The 20,788-nt window shown below is 42.3% G+C and overlaps 1 protein-coding gene across 2 annotated transcripts in view; it reads left to right on the forward strand.

Annotated features, from left to right (window-relative positions):
• Nucleotides 1–11,531: 11,531 nt before the first annotated feature.
• LOC125447638 (complement C1s subcomponent-like) overlaps nt 11,532–20,788 on the forward strand; it is a 33,845-nt gene continuing 24,588 nt past the window's right edge. The window contains exons 1-3 of one of the 2 annotated variants that reach the window (XM_048522218.2): nt 11,532–11,626; nt 12,399–12,615; nt 18,101–18,275. In XM_048522218.2, coding sequence (XP_048378175.1) covers nt 12,421–12,615; nt 18,101–18,275 — 370 coding nt within the window. In that variant the 5' untranslated portion in view covers nt 11,532–11,626; nt 12,399–12,420. Of the gene's footprint in view, nt 11,670–12,398; nt 12,616–18,100; nt 18,276–20,788 lie in introns of both variants that reach the window. The other variant, XM_048522217.1, reaches the window with a different exon arrangement.

Raw genomic sequence — 20,788 nt, forward strand, 5'->3', positions numbered from 1 at the left:
GGTCAGCATGGATTTTTGTGCGGGAAGTCATGTCTGACAATTTTTTTAGAGTTTTTCAAAGAAGTAACCAAGAGAATAGATGAGGGTAGGGCAGTGGATGCTGTCTATATGGGCTTTAGTAAGGCATTTGACAAGGTGCCGCATGGCAGGCTAGTCATGAAGGTTATGTCACATGGGATCCAGGGAGAGCTAGCTAATTGGATTCAAAATTGGTTTGATGGTAGGAAGAAAAGGGTGATGGTTGAGGGTTGTTTCTGGAGGCTTGTGACTAGTGATGTGCAATAGGGTTAGAGTTAGGGATAGGGAGCGCGTCACTGTCAACTGGCCAGGTCTGAGGGAACACATCACTGACAGCGGGTCAGGACAGAGGGACAAAGGGTTTGGGTTAGGGTGAGGGTTAGGGTTAGGGGTTGGTGCTGGGACCTTTGGTATTTGTTATTTACATAAATGATCTGATGGCATGATTAATAAGTTTGCGAATGATACAAAATTATGAAGTATCATTGATAGTGAGGAAAGTTATCAAAAATTACAGAGGGACCTTGATCAGATGGGGAAGTGGGCTGAGGATTGGCAAATACAATTCACTACAAAGAAGTGTGAGGTGTTGTGCTTTGACAAGTAAAAGAAAGATAGGATTTATACGGTAAATGGTAAGGTCCTGAGGAGTGTGGTGGAACAGAGGCACCTGGGAGCACAAGTACATGGCTCTTTGAAAGTGACATCACAGGTAGAGAGGGTGGTGAAGAAGGCATTTAGAATGCTGGCCTTCAGCATTCGAGGCACTAAGTATAGGAGTTGGGACATTATGTTACAGTTGTATAAGTCATTGGTGAGGCTGCACCTAGAGTATTGTGTTTGGTTTTGGTCAACCAGTTATAGAAAAGACATAGTTAAAATGGAAAGTGTGCAAAATTATGAGGATGTTGCCTGGACTATGAGGCCTGGGTTATAAGGAGAGGCTGGCCAGGATAGGACTTTATTCCTTGGAACATAGAAGAATAAGGGGTGACCTTATTGAGGCGTGCACAATCATGAGGGGCGTAGATAGGATGAATGCATATAGAATTATCCTATGGATGGGGAATTGAAAACTAGAGGACATAGGTTTAAGTTGAGAGGGGCAAGATTTAAGAAGGAACTTAGGAGCAACTTGTTCATGCAGAGGGTGGGCTGCCAGAGAAAGTGGTTGAGGCGGGTACAATAGCAACTTTTAAAAAATAAATTTGGAAAGGTACATGGATGGGAAGGATTTGGAGGGATATGGACTAAATGCAAGCAATTGGAACTAGCTGAGTGGGCACCATGGATCAGTTTGGGCCGAAGGGCCTGTTTCCATGCTGTATTGCTCTATGACTCTATCAATGGGTTAAATGGCAAAAATTGTTTTTTGAAATTTGTTCTTTAGAAGTGCAACAGGGATAGCGTTAACATTTCCAATGGATTTTGACAGCTTTAATGATCTTTAATGGTTCATTGACGTCCCAACAATTGTTTGACAGCTTTGACAGATCTTGACATGCAATTTTACACACATTCCTGTCCAACTTTAACATTTCCAAACGGCACCTGACCTCTTCCAAAGAGAATATATTTCTTCCAAAGATGTTCTGGGATCATACCCTTTTGATTTCAAAAGGTTACCCTGTCCATCCAAAAGAATTCTCAACTTTAGATCTGCTCCTACAAGGTTTAACTTGTATACTTTAGGGTTCAGACACCTATTCCTCCAAAATCATATGACAAGAGCTGCTGATAAGTTATATGAGCAATTTCCTTCAAGAAAGATGATTACACAGTTTAGAACACTTCTCTTTTCCACCCAACCCTTTCTCAACTTCCCACAAAAGCAGCAAAGGCTGGCTTTAGTGGTTGAAATCTGAATTCAGGCATGATCATGTGGCTAAAGAGCCTGCCTACGTGGAAATTCAGGCCTCCAAACCACCTGGCAAGTGTCTCATACAAACAATGCAGCACAAAGTGGCAAATCTAAAACTACTATGTGTCAGATTGTGATGTATATTATTACACGGGACAGAAGGTTACTACAGTCCTGGAGATCAGATCAGACTGACCTCCTGGATGTTGCATAGTTTCATTTCTTCAAATAAAAGAGCACAACTAATTGAGTGACTGATCCTCTTCGTATAGTTGGGAAGTTTGTGTTATGAATAAGACACAATCCTTTGTAGGAACAGGAAGCCAAGAGAAATGTTTTTGATGGTGGCACAACTGGAGGTGACAGATATATGGTGAGGAAGATCCATTGAATAGAGAGACTGGTGGAGTGGATAATGACAAGGCCAGTGCAAGGGCATTTTCCACCCTAGCTGAGCCTTCACAGCACAGATAATCTTTGTGCTGGAGAAATGCCAACATCCAACTTTTGCACGCAAAGTGAAGTAATAGATTATTGCTTCTATGTTGAGAACTCAAATTCCCTGCTATATGAACACACCCAAGGAATGAGTGGGGCTGTGAATTAAAGCTCTGCTATTTAACTTCCAGTGACAATGATTTATAGAAGTAATGCAAAAAAATTTGCAGTAATCCTTAAAAACAAATCCCTGACCAAATCAGAAGTCTTTTCTTTATTAATACACAGGATTTGGATGTCGAGGGGGAGGCCAGTATTTGTTGACTATCCATATTTTTTTCAAAAATATACTTTATTCATAAAAAAAACTTTATATACATACATAAACACTACAGCAGTTTGTTCCTGTGCAGAATTTGCATATTGAGAACAAACAAACATTGGCAGTTTGACTCCTGACAGTTCCAGTAACCCAAAGGCATTTCTTTGCTTTGCAACATTTTATTTACATATATTTGAGGCACCAGGAGAGTCTGATATCTGCACAGATCCCCATTGCACTTTGGCAGAAAAGCTTTAGGCAGTTGTCTTTCCTGACTGCACCATGGCAGCAGCTACCCCAAGTATTTGTGCGTCCCTCAGCACGTAGTCCTGGAGCTTGGAATGTGCCAGTCCACCACACTTGTTTGAGGACAATTCCTTGTTCTAGAAGTAACAACAAGTTTCAGGCAGACCAAAGAGTGTCATTCACTGAGTTGATGGTCTTCCAAGTGTAGTCGATGTTTGTCTTGGTGTGCGTCCCAGGATACAGACCAGAGAACACAAAGTCCTACATCACAGAGCTGCTCAGGACATACTTTGACAAAAACCAGTCCATTTCTCTCTAGTCACATTCCAGATGGAGCTACTTTTCAGTGTATTTTCTAACAAAATATATTTGACAATGAATAAATAAATCAAATCGAGATGCGTGACAGTCTGTAACCAGTCTGTAAGGATGCCTTCCTTCTCACTACCAGCCTAGCGATGCCACGGCAAGTTTTGGTAATGAGGCATTCTGCCAAATGAATTCGACAGTCTGCTCAAGGAACAACCCAACAGGATCCAATCTTTCCTTTTCTGACAGGGTCTTAAGGATGCTATATGCTGACCACTTCCTGATGGACATGTCACCCAGTGAATCTTCAGAGAATCCCTATGATATGGAAGCAGGCCATTGGAACTATCAAGTCCACGCCAACTCTCTGAAGAGCATCCCACCCAGACCCACCTTTAGCCCTGCATTTCCCATGGCTAAATTGCCTAACCCGCACATCCTCAGACACTGTGAGCAATTTTCATGGCCAATCCACCTAGCCTGCACATCTTTGGGCAGGGGGAGGAAATCGAAGTATCCAGAGGAAAACCTGGGAGACATGAAGAGAATGTACAAACTTTGCACAGACAGTCACCTGAGGGTGGAATCGAACCCGGGTCACTGCCACTGTGAGGCAGTCGTGCTAACCACTGAGTCACCATGCCAGTCCAAGGCATTTTTATTTGCAAATTTCTCCATGAAGGTCCAGTGATACGGAGTGGTATGACTGCTTGGAGTGTTCCGTGGCAATGGGACCTCCTCAACACCAGGATTAGGTTGAACCTCAGTGCTTGGCGTTTTTGCACTGAGGGTCTAGGCTCTGCTTGATGTAGCCATGCACAAAAGTGGCCATCAAGACGAGGGCAGCACCAGGTACATTCTTCCCACCACCACCCCTGCCTTATCCAGAGCTTTACACATGGTGTCCCTGTTGACATAGTCCATCTTAGATCTCAAATTAAGTGGAAGGTGGCTTAGGTGGCTGTAATGATGCAATTTTGGGGAATGGGTCAGACCCTGCACCATGTATATACATAGAACATAGAACATTACAGCACAGAACAGGCCCTTCAGCCCACGATGTTGTGCCGACCATTGATCCTCATGAATCCATCCTCAAATTTCTGTGACCATATGCATGTCCAGCAGTCTCTTAAATGTCCCCAATGACCTTGCTTCCACAACTGCTGCTGGCAACGTATTCCATGCTCTCACAACTCTCTGTGTAAAGAACCCGCCTCTGACATCCCCTCTATACTTTCCTCCAACCAGCTTAAAACTATGACCCCTGGTGTTAGCCTTTTCTGCCCTGGGAACAGATATCAACAGAGAGAGTACCTCACACTTGATGACCAGGCAACGGAGTGGGAGTGCCGCTCCCAAAACCCCAGTTGCTGCCTCACCTTGTTCCTTCCAAGATTTTATGTACACCCTGGCATCTCCAAAACATATTCCTACCAGCTTCAGAAAATCTGTCCTAATGGTGAAGGGGATAAAGGATCAGTTGACCCAGTTGCCAAAGAACATGGTCTCGCTCTTGCCTCGATTTACCATGGCTCTTGAGACCAGTTCAAAATGGTCACAGATACTCATGAGTCTGCTTACTGGCAGCAGCTCGGAACAGAAAATGGTGGCATCAATCATGTCGGGGGAGTCTTTGACCTACAGGCCTCTGCTGCCTAGATTAGTCATCCCTCTTAGGCTCGCACCCTTCCTGTTGGACTCAGCAAAAGGCTCTATACAACACAAAAACAAGGCAGCAAAGAATGGGCAGCCCTACCTAACTCAAGATCTGATCTGGAAGCTTCCTGATTCTCACCCTTTGATTGAGACCACATTATTGATGTTTGTGCTGAGCCATCAGATCCAATTGCAGATTTCGTCTCCAAAGTCAATTTTGGAGTACACGTCCCACATGCAGGTCTAAGTACTATATTATTTTCCCTGTTTCTCCAAAACTAGATGGTTGCCTCAGGCTCAAAACTTTGTAAGGGACGCGTGGGAATTTAAACAATTCAGTGTCAGCCCCATATGTGGTCAAATGTCATCTCAAATGTCAGCAGATATCTTGTCAAAGGCCGTCTCCTGATCCAGACTGATGAGGCAAGCAGGACCATCATCGCCACTACCATCACCCTCCCCATGGTATGCACATAGGAGATTATATCCCCAAGGAGCACAAGTCTCTCAGAGATCATCCTGCCTGATACAACACAGGTTTGGTCAGGGTGAATCTCTGATACGTTGGCAGACCTGACCCAGTTGGCGATGATCTTACATAGGATTTTGTAGTCTGCATTCAGCAGTGAAATTTGTCGCCAGTTTCTAATTTCCTCCCTCTCCCCTTTCCGCTTGTAGATGTGATGCTTTTCCAATTGGATTCGCATATGTTACCTGCCAGAAGTATTCCTTCCACTTAATTTGAGGTATAACATGGACCGCGTCAGCAGGTCCTGACCAAAACACGTTCCACAGAGCTGAATACAAGTTAGCCAGTAAGGTATCACTTCTGGAAGGTTTATTCTTTTCTAGGGATTCAAGGGCCTTGAATTATCTGCATTATCTCATCCAGCCTCTCCTGTGCCGTATATCTAAGACCTCCATGATAGAGGACAGGAATCATCAGGAGGCTGCACTGTCTGTGAGTTTCATGTTGTAAGTCTGGCATAAAAGTATTTGCTGATCCTCAGGATGTCAGAGTGAGATGACATTTGACCACATATGGGGCCGACACTGAATTGTTTAAATTCCCACGCGTCCCTTACAAAGTTTTGAGCCTGAGGCAACCATCTAGTTTGGGAGAAACAGGGAAAATAATATAGTACTTAATGAAGCTGTATGTCTATATTGCTACACGCCATCCCACTTCTCATTATCTCCTTCCAATCATGTCTACGTAAATGGGTCAGTCTAACTATAATATCTATCCCTGCAGAAATATTTCTTTCACTACTCTGCCTGTCCATTTGCCTATAACAGGTCAGGCAGCTTTGGTGAAGAAGGAGAAGCCAGGCTAACATCTCAGGAAAGTGTTGTCATCCATGTTCATTCGAAAGGCTAAATATCTAATTAAAAACCAAAAGAACGGAGGATGCTGTAAATCAGGAAAAATATCAGAAGTTGCAGGAAAAGTTCAATAGGCCTGGCAGCATCTGTGAAAAAAAAAATCAGAGTTAACATTTCAGGTCTGGTGACTCTTCCTCAGTAATATTTGAAGAGCTTGCAACGAATGGATTAAAGAAATATTTAATTTGAAATCAGGAGGACAGTGTAAAGGGAAACGTTTTCTCTCACGTTGACAATGATGCCACAATGTGGAAATTCTCAAGGCCAGTACGGCAACTATTCACATCCGTCAAGATTGGTCACTTATCTTTCCATGATGTTATCAGCAGATTTACTTTGTAGGATCCATTACAACAGGCACAGTCCAGCAATCCACGCAGGCAATGTCGGAGTGAACAATCACAGAAATCAGAATCGCTTTCTTATATTCCAGTCAGTTGAATTTGAAAGGCTCCAGCTACTGACAGTTGTATAAGGTGCAGTGGGATGTGTGCAATCATAGGGTGGGATGTAGGTGAGGCGTGTAAACTGCCAGGTGAGTTAAGGGATAGTGTGGATTAAGTTTTGAGAATACTCAGATATCAATGACAGAAGTTAATTGAGTGTCCTCCATTGGATGGAGGCGTGGTAAGAATATAAGAACATACTAACTAGGAACAGGAGTAGGCCATCCGGCCCTTCAAGCCTGCTCTGCCATTCCATAAGATCATGGCTGATCTTTTTGTGGACTCAGATCTACTTACCCACGCTCTCACCGTATCCCTTAATTACTTTATTGTTCAAAAAAAATCTACCTTAGCTTTAAAAACATTTATTGAAGTAGTGTCAGCTACTTCATTGGGCAAGGAATTCCATAGATTCCCGCTGGGTGAAGAAGTTCCTTCTCAATTCAGTCCTAAATCTGCTCCCTCTAATCTTGAGGCTATGCCCTCTTGTCTTAGCTTCACCTGCCAGTGGAAACATCCTCTCTACTTCTATCTTATCTATTCCCTTCATAATTATATATGTTTCTATAAGATCCCCCCTTCAATCTTCTGAAAATAAGAGGGTGGTCAGATGTTCAGGTGATTGGTGAAGTGTTGCTTGGTTAGTGGAAGAGTGGATGGATGTGTGGGGAGAGGGTTAGGGGGAGATGGTTGGGTATCTGAGATCAGCCCAAGGTCTGTTATTGAGGGCTGGGGGTAGGACCAGATCAGGAGTTTGGGAGGGGGCTATCAATGCAAGGAATTGGGAGTCAGCAGTGAATCATTGGGGATGAAGGAGGCAGTCGGTTTCATAGATGCTTAGGTGTTAGAGTTGGTTTTAATTAGATTAGATTAGATTCCCTACAGTGTGGAAAAAGGCTCTTCGGCCCAACAAGTCCACACCGCCCCTTGAAGCATCCCACCCAGACCCATCCCCCTATAACCCACACACCCCTGAATACTACAGGCAATTTAGCATGGCCAATCCACCTAACCTGCAAATCTTTGGACTGTGGGAGGAAACCGGAGCACCCAGAGGAAACCCACGCAGACACAGGGAGAATGTGCAAACTCCACACAGACAGTCGCCAGAGGCTGGAATTGAACCTGGGTCCCTGGTGCTGTGAGGCTGCAGTGCTAACCACTGAGCCACCGTGCCACCCCCTAACATTTTCCAGGTCACTACCAAGCCCTGCAGTTTTGTTAGGGGGGTGGGGGAAACAGGGAGAGGTGTTTTGGCATGTTGCATATTACAAGCGGAGAGACTGGATATTTGAGGGAAAATTAGCAGAGCGGTATTCAACTGGCACTGGGAACCAGGAAAGGAGTCACACCTCACACATTCACTAATCAGCAGAATACATGGTCCAACCTGTTGGTTTCAGGTCTTTCACACAGCCTGTTAAAGGGATGAGGTTCTTAAGAGAGGTAGATGGGTCACCTGCCTGCTTTCTTGTCTGTGAAGTCCAATCCTATGTTTCAGGTCAATGATTCCCCAGTGACAAGTCACCACCTCAAAAGTTAATCCTGCTGCTATATGCACTGAAACTGCCAGACCTGCAATAGATAAATAGACAGACAGTGATTTGGAGAAATGAAAGAACTACTGCTGCATGCACACATAAGGACAGTGAGCCATGTCACAGTCAATACTGAGAGACAGGGAGAAGTTTGATAGATAAAAGTGGTACAGACAATGCATTTCACAATCAGCATCCTATAATGATACTAATTCATTTTTCCTGTTTCTCCATTTCCATCACATTTGTTCTAGAAACATAGAAGCGTAGAAAATAGGAGCTGGAGTAGGCCATCTGGCCCTTTGAGATTGCTTTTTCATTCAATATGATCATGGCTGATCATCTAACTCAATACCTTTATCTCTTGGCCCTAAGAACCATATCTAACTATATCTTCTTGAAAATACTCAATGTTTTGATCTAGACTGCTTTCTGTTGCAGAGAATTCCACAGGCTCCCCCCTCTCTGGGTGAAATGTCTCCTCATCCTAGTCCTAAATGGCCTACCCTGATTCTGATGATGGTGAACCCTTCCACACCAGTGCTTCCAATGTGACTTCTCTCTCAATCGAGGATTCCTTGATTGTCACATCCAATCCATTATCAACATTTCTGCTCTCATTCATTTCTTTCTGTCTTGGGGGCTTTACACTTTAATCTGCCCGAAGAGAACCATTGAGAGCCATGTCTTTCCCTAATCTTCATGATAAAAATTTTTCACAAATCTTGGTAATAGCCTTGGGTTCTGGTATATTAATGGTCCTCCATATTTTCAATGCAGGTCAATCACTATACAATCATCTTTTGATGCTGGATGAGAAAACAATAGAATCTGATGATTTTATCATTGAGTTGATGTGGCAGACTGTGATTCTTTTGTTTACTGACAAAAGTACTAAAAGTCTTTTGTAAAACTTGTGCACTACTGGTACATGCCTTGCATTCTCGAATACCATCTTCCTTTATATCTCTGAGAGTACATCGTCACAGAGTTCTATGGATGACAGTATGGCCAATGCCAATCCACCCATTCTGTTATATTTCATCCCAGATGAAGCCACTTCCTTGCTCCTCCTGTGTGGATGCATTTATTCCTTGGTAGCTTTGTTGTTAAGTTCGTTGGATATCTTTCTCCACTCTGTAATTACTTTCCATTTTACATTGAGCTACGTATATGCTGTTCTTTCAAAAAGGCCTCATGTTAGATCATGTGGTACACATTGGTCTTCTCAGTTGATTGGGAAATTACTGCAAGAATTAGCAGAAGGAAAATCTGAGATTTTTACCTCTCTATAAAACATAGAACATAGAACAGTACTGCACAGTATAGGCCCCTCTGCCCATGATGTTGTGCCGACCTATTATCCTGCTAAGATCAACCTACCCTGCATACCCGGCATTTTACTATTCTCCAAGTGCCGATCCAAGAGTTGCTTAAAAGTCTCTAAAGTATCTGACACCACTACCACAGCTGGCAGCACATTCCAAATGCCCACCACTCTCTGTGTGAAGAACCTACCTCTGACATCTCCCCTATACCTTCCGCCAATCACCTTAAAATTATGCCCCTTCGTAATAGTCATTTCCGCTCTGGGAAAAACTGTCTGACTATCCACTCTATCCATGCCTCACATCATCTTGTACACCACTATCTAGACATATCTCATTCTTCTTCGCTCCAATGAAAAAAGCCCTAGCTCCCTCAAACTTTCCTCATAAGACCTGCCCTCCAGTACAGGCAGCATCCTGATAAATCTCCTCTGCACCCTCTCTACAGCTTCCACATCTTTCCTATAATGAGGTGACCAAAACTGAACACAATATTCCGAGTGTGGTCTAACCAGAGTTTTATACACCTGTAGCAAAACCTCATGGCTCTTAAACTCAATCCCCTGCCAATGAAAGCCAACACACCATATGCCTTCTTCACAACCCTATCAACTTGTATAGCAACTTTGAAGGAACAATGGAAGTAGACCCCAAGAGCCCTCTGTTCTTCCACACTGCCAAGAATCCTGTTATTAACCCTATATTCTGCATTCAAATTTGACCTTCCAAAATGAATCACTTCACTTTTCTGGGTTGAATTCCACCTGTCACTTCTTTGCCCAGTTCTGCATCCTGTCACTGTCCCGTTGCAACCTTCAACAGCGCATTACGCTGTCCACAACTCCACCACGTTTTGTGTCATCAGCAAACTTAATAGCTCATCCTTCCACTTCCTTATCCAAGTCATTTATAAATATCACAAAGAGCAGAGATCCCTGAACAGATCCCTGTGGATCACCACTGGTCACCAAGCTCCAGGCTGGGTACTTTCCACCTACTACCACCCTCTGTCTTATATTGGGGAGCCAATTTTGTATCCAGGCAGCCAAATTTTCCTGAATCCCCTGCCGCCTTACTTTCTGAATGAGCCTACCATGTGGAACCTCATCGAAAGCTTTGCTAATATCCATATACACAACATCCACTGTTCTACCTTCATCAATGTGTTTTGTCACATCCTCAAAGAACTCAATAAGGCTTGTGAGGCATGACCTGCCCCTCACAAAGCCATGCTGAATATTTCTAAACAAACTGTGCTTTTCCAAATAATCATAAATACTATCTCTCAGAATCCTCTCCAATAATTTGCCCACCGCAGAAGTAAAGACCAGTCTTTAGAATTTGGGCATCTTCAAATTAATGAACCACGGTGATTACGGATAAGTAATTACACATTCGCACAATTACACGTGTCTCAACACGTTTCATCCCTGTAAAGCCAGGGTTAACTTTTCCACGAGGTTTACGAAAATCAATGTTTTTGTTCAGCCTGAAATTAATGTAGTTGACTTTTACATCAACTTTTTTCTGAGTTTTTATGGTCTCCCTCAGTCTGTGTATTTGTTTGTCCATCAAGAAGGTGACCCCACACACTCAACAGTTTTTGTTTTTGTTTGCTCAATTGTTCATGTCTGATCAATACTTCGACTGCATTTATCCCTGGAATTGGTCACGAAGGGGTTTGGAATATTTACTGAAAATGAGTTTTGTTTACAGTCATGATGGGATTGGGGATAACTCAGTTAATTTTTAATCACACTCTACCTTAAATCAGCCCTAAAATAAACTCATCTGGAGGACACTAGCATCCCACATTTAAAATTTGAAATGTAATTATCCCTTCACAACCTTGGCATACGGATAAAAATACAAATAGAATTGTTAACATTTTCTCAGTCCTTAAGAGCTGGGCCAGATGAGTGAGGGTTGGCAGAATAGCTGCAGAATACTAATCTACAGAGTACGTGAGGTGCCTGCCAAACAACCTTAGATCCCAGAGAACAAGAGTCCATTTTGAACCCATACAAGCAAATCAATTCATGTTGTTTCACTGTGAGGAAGACACACTTGCTGAGGTACCTGCACTATTGAGTGTTTTAAAATGCCAATGGAAATGTGGTGAGTAAGAATGGCAGAGAGAAAAAGAGGCAAAAAGGAAAAGAGAGAGGGTAAAAGTTATAATGAAGGATAGAATAAAAGATGTGTTGAGTAGGAATGTTAGGGAGAAAAAAAAGCAGAAAGAAAAAGGGAGACAGTAAAAGTAAACATGAAAGATAGAATAAAATATATTTGCATTTCTACAATGCCTCTAACTGAACCAACAGGCTATACAGATTTACTTTTTTAAAATATGCTTAATCACTGCTGCTATGTTGAAAATGTGGTAGGCAATTTAATAGCAAGATTCCACAATTTGTAGTCTGAGGAACTAATTAGTATTATCACATAATTATATTTAGTTATAAATATTAGCCTCAAGACACTGTGCAAAATGACTTCTATGCCCTCAAATAGTGTCATGAGATTTTTATGTCTGGATGAAGAACGGATCTGGTGTCTGATTAATGCCTTAGCCAAAAGTTAGCACATCATACAGTTCAGTACTGACTCACCAACAGTGCTGCATTCTCTCAGTACTGACCCTCTGACAGTGCAGCACTCCCGCAGTACTGATTTTGCACATGGTTAGTTAAATTTGGAGGCATATGCTTAATATCAACAGAGCATCAAATGAGTAGTAATCAATAGACAACAAGAAGGAATATTTGTGTACTCAACATTTCGTACAATCACCTTGTATGTGTGTTTATATCCCTTTTTCTCTCTCTTTTTCCTCTGCTTCTTTAGGATCATTGTGCTGCTCCTTCTCATGCGTCCGGCTTTCTGCAACATTTCCCTGAGTGGTTTCCAAGGCCGGTTCACATCTCCCAATTACCCCCAAGGCTACCCCAATGATGAGCAGCAGAGCTGGGATATCCAAGTTCCAAGGGGCTATGGCATCAAACTCTACTTCAGCCACATCGACATCGAGCTATCAGCCAACTGTACCTACGACTATGTGCAGGTCTTATGTCTAATTGTAAATACAGTCCAAGTTGAAGAGATGACCATGGATTTAGTTGTCAGCTTTTCCTCCTCACAATAATATAACTCTTTGCTTATCTTTATACTTATCACTGCTACAAGCCTATATTTTTCATAACGATCAGTAAATCCAATATCCATGCTTTCATTTCAGAATTGATGTCCACAGCTCTCTTAGTTTTTCTAGTATACATCTTTTTACTTTAGGAGCACAGGAATTGGAGTAGGCAAATCAGCAATTGAGCCTACCCCACCCATTCTAGATTGTGGCTGATCAACTTCTCAATTCCACTTTAGAACCAGAAGTAGAAGCAAAAGAAGGCCTTTCAGTCTATTGAGTCTGTTCTGCCATTCAATGAGATCGTGAGTGATCAGATAATCCTCAATTTTACTTTTATTAGATTAGATTAGATTCCCTACAGTGTGGAAAAAGGCCCTTCGGCCCAACAAGTCCACACCGCCCCTTGAAGCATCCCACACAGACCCATCTCCCTATAACACACACACCCCTGAGCACTACGGGCAATTTAGCGTGGCTGATCCACCTTACCTGCAAATCTTTGGACTGTGGGAGGAAACCGGAGCACCCGGAGGAAACCCACGCAAACACGGGGAGAATGTGCAAACTCCACACAGACTGTTGCCCAAGGCTGGAATCGAACCCGGGTCCCTGGTGCTGTGAGGCTGCAGTGCTAACCACTGAGCCACCGTGCTGCCCTGAATATCATAATTACAAATGATTCCCTTAATGATTAGGAATCTGTCAATCTCAGCATTGAATATATTTAATACCCAGTCCTCTGTGGTAAAGAATTTCACAAATTCACCACTCTCTGAGAGAAATAAATCCTCTTCATCTCTGTTTTAAAAGGGAAACACCTTATTTTGAAATGATGTCCTCGAGTCTCAGACTTTGCAGCAAGGCAGAATGACCTCTCTGTATCTACCTTATCAAATCCCCCAAGAAAATTATGTGTTGCAATAATGTAATCTCTCACTCTTATAACTCAAATGTGTACAAGTCCAAACTACTCAACATCTCCTCATAAGAATATCCTTCCTTACACAGGATCAACTCAATGAACCTTCTCTGGACTTCCTTCAATGCCAGTATATCTTTCCTTGGATAGGGAAACCAAAACTATTCAAAGTATTCCACTTGTTGGATGACTAATGCCTTCTATACTTTTAAGTAGAACTCATTATTTTCACAATGCTTTTGAAAGGCATTGCTGTACTATCTCCATATCGCTTGATACGATTAGTTTCCAGAAATCTACTGATTTCTGCCTTGAATCTGTTTAATCATTAAGCTTCCACAGCCCTTTAAAGTAGAGAATTCTAAAGATTTACCACTCTAATGAGTGAATAAATTCCTTCCTATCTCAGTCTTAAGTGGCCTACCCTTGGTTCTGGGAATATGCCTCCCAATTCTAGACCCACCATCTGAGAAAACATCCTAATTACTTTCATCCTGTATGTCCTGAAATAACTTAGTAAATTTCAATGAGATGACTTCTCATTCTTCAAAATTGTAGCGAATACATGTCCAGTTCCCTCAATCTCTCCTCCTAAAGCAATCCTGCCATCCCAAGGATTAACCTGGTAAACCTCCACTGCATTCCCTTTATAGCAAATACATTCTACACAGTACACCAGATGCAGTCTTACCAAAGCCACTCTACAACTGCAATAAGACATCTTTACTACTGTTCTCAATTCCCTATAAAATTAATGGCAACAAATGATTTAGCTTTCTGTTTGCTAGCTGTACAGGCATGGCAGTTTTCAGAAACACATGGACAAGGACTCCTGTATCCTTTTGGACATGCACATTTCTCGACGTCTTAAGCTTTTCAGAAAAATTCTGCTTTCCCATTTTACTTCTAAACTAAAATCTTCACATTTATTTACATATTCCTTCTAACCCATTCAATTAGACTGTCCAATTTTCTTGAAGCCACCTTGCACTTGCTCAAAACTTACATTCACACCTAGCTTGATGTCATTAGCACTTTTGGAAATATTGCAATGGGTTTCCACAATCAAATCATTCTTACAGGGGTTGTGAAAACTTGTAGGTCATGCATAACCATTGTGGTATCCCATTTGCTAAAGCCTGCCATCCTAAGAATGATCCATTTACTCTTAATCTCTGTCTTTTATCTGTTAACTAATTTTCAATTCATTCTAGTATATTTCCCTAATTCACATGCTCTAATTTTATTTACTAATATCCTGCAGGACCTTATCAAAAGCCTTCAGAAAATCTATAAGCACCACAATTATGTTACAAATATCATCCTCAAAAAATCCAACAAATGTGTCAAACATGGTTCTCTTTCATAAATCGATTTTGATTCTGCCATTATTTCTAAATGTTCAGAAATCACATGTTTTATAATTCTAATCAGAGATAATGGGAACTGCAGATGCTGGAGAATCCAAGATAACAAAGTGTGAAGCTGGATGAACACAGCAGGCCAAGCAGATTCTCAGGCGCACAGAAGCTGACGTTTCGGGCCTAGACCCTTCATCAGAGAGGGGGATGGGGAGAGGGTTCTGAAATAAATTGGGAGAGAGGGGAAGGCGGACCGAAGATGGATAGAGGAGAAGATAGGTGGAGAGGGGAGTATAGGTGGGGAGGGGATAGGTCAGTCCAGGGAGGACGGACAGGTCAAGGAGGCAGGATGAGGTTAGTAGGTGGTAAATGGAGGTGTGGCTTGAGGTGGGAGGAGGGGATAGGTGAGAGAAAAAACAGGTTAGGGAGGTGGGGACGAGCTGGGCTGGTCTTAGGATGCAGTGGGGGAGGGGGAGATTTTAAAGCTTGTGAAGTCCACATTGATAACATTGGGCTGCAGGGTTCCCAAGCGGAATATGAGTTTCTGTTCCTGCAACTTTCGGGTAGCATCATGTGGCACTGCAGGAGGCCCATGATGGACATGTCGTCTAAGGAATGGGAGGGGGAGTTAAAATGGTTCGCCACTGGGAAGTGCAGTTGTTTATTGTGAACCGAGCGGAGTTGATTCCTCTACATTGGGGAAACCAAGCGGAGGCTTGAGGACCACTTTGCAGAACATCTCCGCTCGGTTCGCAATAAACAACTGCATCTCCCAGTCGCAAACCATTTTAAACTCCCCCTCCCATTCCTCAGACGACATGTCCATCCTGGGCCTCCTGCAGTGCCACAATATTACACGAAGGTTGCAGGAACAGCAACTCATATTCCGCTTGGGAACCCTGCAGCCCATTGGTATCAATGTGGACTTCACAAGCTTCAAAATCTCCCCTTCCCTCACTGCATCCCAAAACCAGCGCAACGCGTCCCCTCCCCACACTGCATCCCAAAACCAGCCCAGCTCGTCCCCGCTTCCCTAACCTGTTCTTCCTCTCACCTATCCCCTCCTCCCACCTCAGGCTGCACCTCCATTTCCCACCTACTAACCTCATCCTGCCTCCTTGACCTGTCCGTCCTCCCCGAACTGACCTATCCCCTCCCCACCTATACTGTCCTCTCCACCTATCTTCTCCTCTGTCTATCTTCGGTCCGCCTCCCCCTCTCTCCCTATTTATTTCAGAACCCTCTCCCCATCCCCCTCTCTGATGAAGGGTCTAGGCCTGAAACGTCAGCTTTTATAATTCTCACATTTTTTCCACTACGGGTGGCAAGCTAACAGGTTTGTGGTTCTCCACTCACTCTCCCTCTTCCTCCCTTCTTAAATATTAGGGTTATATTCATCTGTCAGCAGGAACCTGTGCAGAATTAATAGAATTAAGAAAGGTAACTACCATAGACTCCATCTGTGTTGCTGTTTCCTTGAACACTTTGAGATGAAGTTCAACTGGTCCAAAAGGTTTATAAACTCTTCGTTCTTCCACTATGATCTCTTTACTAATACTAATGTCTTTTAGTTTTTAAGTTATACAAATCCCTTCGTTGCCTCAGTTCTGAGAGGTTTTCTGTGTATTCTTTGTATGCACAGACACAAAGTGACTTTAGTTTATCTGCATTTCCCAGCTCTTCGCTATAAATTCACTTAGTTCCACGTGCAAAGGGCCCTCGGTTATCCCTGCTAATATTCATCAGTAGAAGCTTCTACAGTCAGAATGAATGTTCCTTGCTAGATTGCATTCATATTTGTTTTCCCTTTACTTGTAAGTTTCTTGGTTCTCCTTTGTTTGGCCCTAAATTTCTCCCAATTCTCATGCTTGCCAGTATTTCTGACAATCTTATATGTTATTCCCTTTCAATCTAATGAAACAGTTAACTTATTTCCTTAATCATATTGATTCATTTGTTTTCCTTTGGTTAGATGTACCTTAGGAATGCCTATCTGCTATAGACAGTATAGTACTTCTTTAAGTATTAGGCATTGTCTGTCTATTGTAAATAGTTTAAATTATTTTCCTAATCCACCCCACCCAACTTGCTTCTCACAGCTTCATAATTTTGTTTGCTCAGACCTAAAGCTGTATTTTCAGAAAAAAACATTTTGCATTCAAAGTTCATACAAAATTCTACTGTATTATGACAACTATTTCCTGAAGGTTCCTTTACAGTGAGATTATTAATTCGTCCTTTCTCATTACACCACATCAAATCCAAAATAAAAATCCCAAGCTGGCTCCTTAACACATTGTTCCAGAAAACCATCTTGCACAACTCCAGGGGTCCATCCCACACAGTGTTTGTGCTGACTGGCTTAACACTGTCTCTATGCAAATTGAAATTGCCTATTATTGCTGTGTTATTCATGTTATATGCATCCGTAATTTCCTAATTTATAGCATGCCCAATGTTAGAACTATGTTTTAGCATTCTATGGACAACTCTCAGCAATGTTTGTTTTCTCTTGCTGACTTTGTAGGTCTATGCAAACTGATTCTACATCTTGATTTCAAGGGCCCCACCATACCAATTTACTAATTCCTTACCAGGAATGCTATTTTACCTCCCTTTCATTTTGTCCAAACTCTATAATTAGAGAATATCCTTGTATATCCAGTTCCAAGTCTCTGTAATGGCAATTGAAACATATTAATTTACCTCTAATTGCACATTCAAATCATGAACTCCTTTTGCAAATGTTGCTTGCTTTTACATGAAGTACTTTAATTCAATAATTTTGAACATTATTTTCCATTTAAATCTATTTGATTTATCTGTCTGCCTGGCTATCCACAGGCCATCTCCATCATCTGCCTCATATACCTATAATGTGTCTTTATCTGTCTATTTAATTGTCTATTTTTATATATCTTCCCAACTGTCATGTATCTGTCAGTCTGTCTCCATATTTTATATATCTAACTTATGTACCTATGTCTACATCTCTATCTCTCAGTCTATATCTCAATTTCCCCATTTTTCTATCTAACAATTTCAATTGATTGTGTAGAGACTTGAGGTTCTGACAGTTGAAATTATGAAGTTAATTTTATTGTGTCATTCCATTGTACCACAGGTCTTTTGTGATGAAGCTCTTCATCCTCCAATCTGTGGGAGTAGCAGAGAAGAGCAAGATTTCCAATTCCCCCAAGAGTACTACACCACTGGAAATTGGATGAGAGTCACATTTAAATCAGATTTCTCCAATGAAGAACGTTATACTGGATTTGCTGCCTATTATACAGCCATTGGTAAGAAGTTACTGGAAATTCACATACAGAAAATCACAGAAGGTCCTTTGGGCCATCTAATTTGTGCTGATGTGTATGCTAACATGACCCCTCCTCCTTTCTCTTGATTTCATTCCATCCTTCTCTTCCTCTTTCCCCAGTGCATTAAAAAATGTCATGTATGTGCCTCTGACCATTTCTGTATTTATAAATCTTTCTGTATGTGTGCGTGTGAAAGTGTGTGCATGTGTGTCTTGGTCATGTGAAGTTTGCGTATGTGTCAATCTGTTTGTATGTCCCAGTCTGTGTATGAGTGTGCGCATGTGTGAGAACGTAGATGAGTGTGTTTGAATCTGTGAGCATGCACAAATGTGTGTGTCCATGTTTATGTGTCTATATTGCTTGTGTGATAGTGTATGTGTTTTATTACATACGTACATGTGTTTTTGCATTTTCTGGGTATATATCCACAAATCTGTATTTGTGTGCTTTTGTGTTTCTATGTGTGCTATTTTACAGTGTCTCTAGCTATGTGTTTTCTTTCATGAATCTCTGTAAGTATATGTTTTTGTTGTATATTTTCCAAGGGAAGTGATGGTCTAGTAATATTGTCACTAGGCTATTAATGGAGGGATCCAGATAATAAACTAGGGACCTCAACGTAAAAGTCCCTTGACATCAAGGCTGCATTTAAACATGTGAGCAAGCCTGGAATCAGTAGAATCAGGGGGAAAACTGTCCAATGATTGGAGTCAGTCTTGCAGATAGGAAGATGGTTGTGATTTTTGGCGGTCGGTCACCTCAACTTGTGGAGGTCGCTGCAGGAGTTATCCTGTATAGTGCCTGAGGACCAGCCATCTTCAATTACTTCATCATCATCTTCTTTCCATTATCAGGCCAGAAGTGTGGATGTTTGCTCTCCACTGGCCTACATGAGTGCAGGTCCAACAACACTCAAGAAACTTAGCATAATCCAGTATAAAGAAGCCTTTTGATTGGCACCACATCCACAAACATTCAGTCACTCCACTACCAACGCTCAGCAAAAGAAGTGTGTGCTATCTATAAAGTGCGCTGCTGAAATTCATAAAATCACTACAGTGGAGAAAGGGGCTAGTTGCCCCATCAAGTCTGCAGTGACCCTCTGAAGAGCATCCCACTCAGACACATCCCTCCACCCAGTACCCATAACCATGAATTCGTCATGGTTAATCCACCTAGCCTACATTTCTTTTAACCCCTAGGCCAATGTGGAAACCCACACAGACATGGGGAGAATGTGCAAACTCCACACAGGCCGTCACCCAAGACTAGAATTGAACCCAGGTCAGTGGGGCTGTAAGACAGCAGTGCTAAACACTGTGGCACCGCATCACCACAAAGATCCACCAAAGATCCTTGGAGAGTATCTTGCAATTCCATGATCACAATCATCTAGAAGGTCAAAGGCAGCATGGTAACACAAGCACCCGCAATTTCCCCAAAACCATTCATCATCCTAGCTTGGAAATATACCACCTTTCCCTTACTGTCGCAGGGACAAAATCCTGAAATTCTCTCCCCAGTGACAAAATGGGTCTAACATAAACACATGGATTACGGCTGTTGAAGAAGGCAACTTACTACTACCTTCTTAAGGGTAACTCAGAACAGGTAATAAATGCAGGTGCCACCAGTGATGCCCTCATCAAAAGAGTGAAGTTACATTAAAAACGCTATCAAGACGTGAACAGTATTCAGGCTTGAGCTGAGAAGTGCCAAGTAAACTCATATCAGGTAATGTCCATCTCCAACAAGGGAGATTCTAGACATTCCCCTTGACATTCAATAGCATGACCATCATCGAGTCACCCACTATCAACATCTTCAAGGCACCCCTTGACTACAACTGAACTGGATGAGTGCAGTGGCTACAAGAGCTTGGAAGCCTGCAGTGAGTAACTCACCTCCTGACTCTCTGAAACTTCTCCACCATCACAAAGCACAGGTCAGGAATGTGATGGAGTAGGCCTTTCTTGCCTGGGTGAGTCCCGTTCTAATAATATGCAAGGAGCTTGATATTATGCAAGGCAAAAAAACACATTTTACTGAGACCATATCCAGCATCTTCAATATTCACTCTCTTGTCCACTGACACAATGTCAACATGGTACATCATCTATAAAAGCTCTGCAACAATTTGTCAAGGGTCCTTGAACAGCATCTTCCAAGTCCGCAACCTCTATTACTGAGAACAAAGACTCCCGATGCAGGTGAACGCCACTTCTGTAAGCTTTCTTTTATTCACTCATGGGACCCGGACATCAATGGCTGGCCATCATTTTATTGCTGATCCCTAATTGCCCTTGAGAAGGTGGTGATGAGCTGCCTTCTTGAACCTCTACAGTCCACATGTTGTATGTTGATCCATAATGCCTTTATGGAGAGAATTCTAGGATTGACCCAGTGACAGTGAAGGAATGGCAATATATTTCCAAGTCAGGATGGTGAATGGCTTAGAGGGAAACTTGCAGGTGATGATGTTCCCACATATC

Source organism: Stegostoma tigrinum, chromosome 39, assembly GCF_030684315.1.
Source record: "Stegostoma tigrinum isolate sSteTig4 chromosome 39, sSteTig4.hap1, whole genome shotgun sequence".
Classification (NCBI taxonomy): domain Eukaryota; kingdom Metazoa; phylum Chordata; class Chondrichthyes; order Orectolobiformes; family Stegostomatidae; genus Stegostoma; species Stegostoma tigrinum.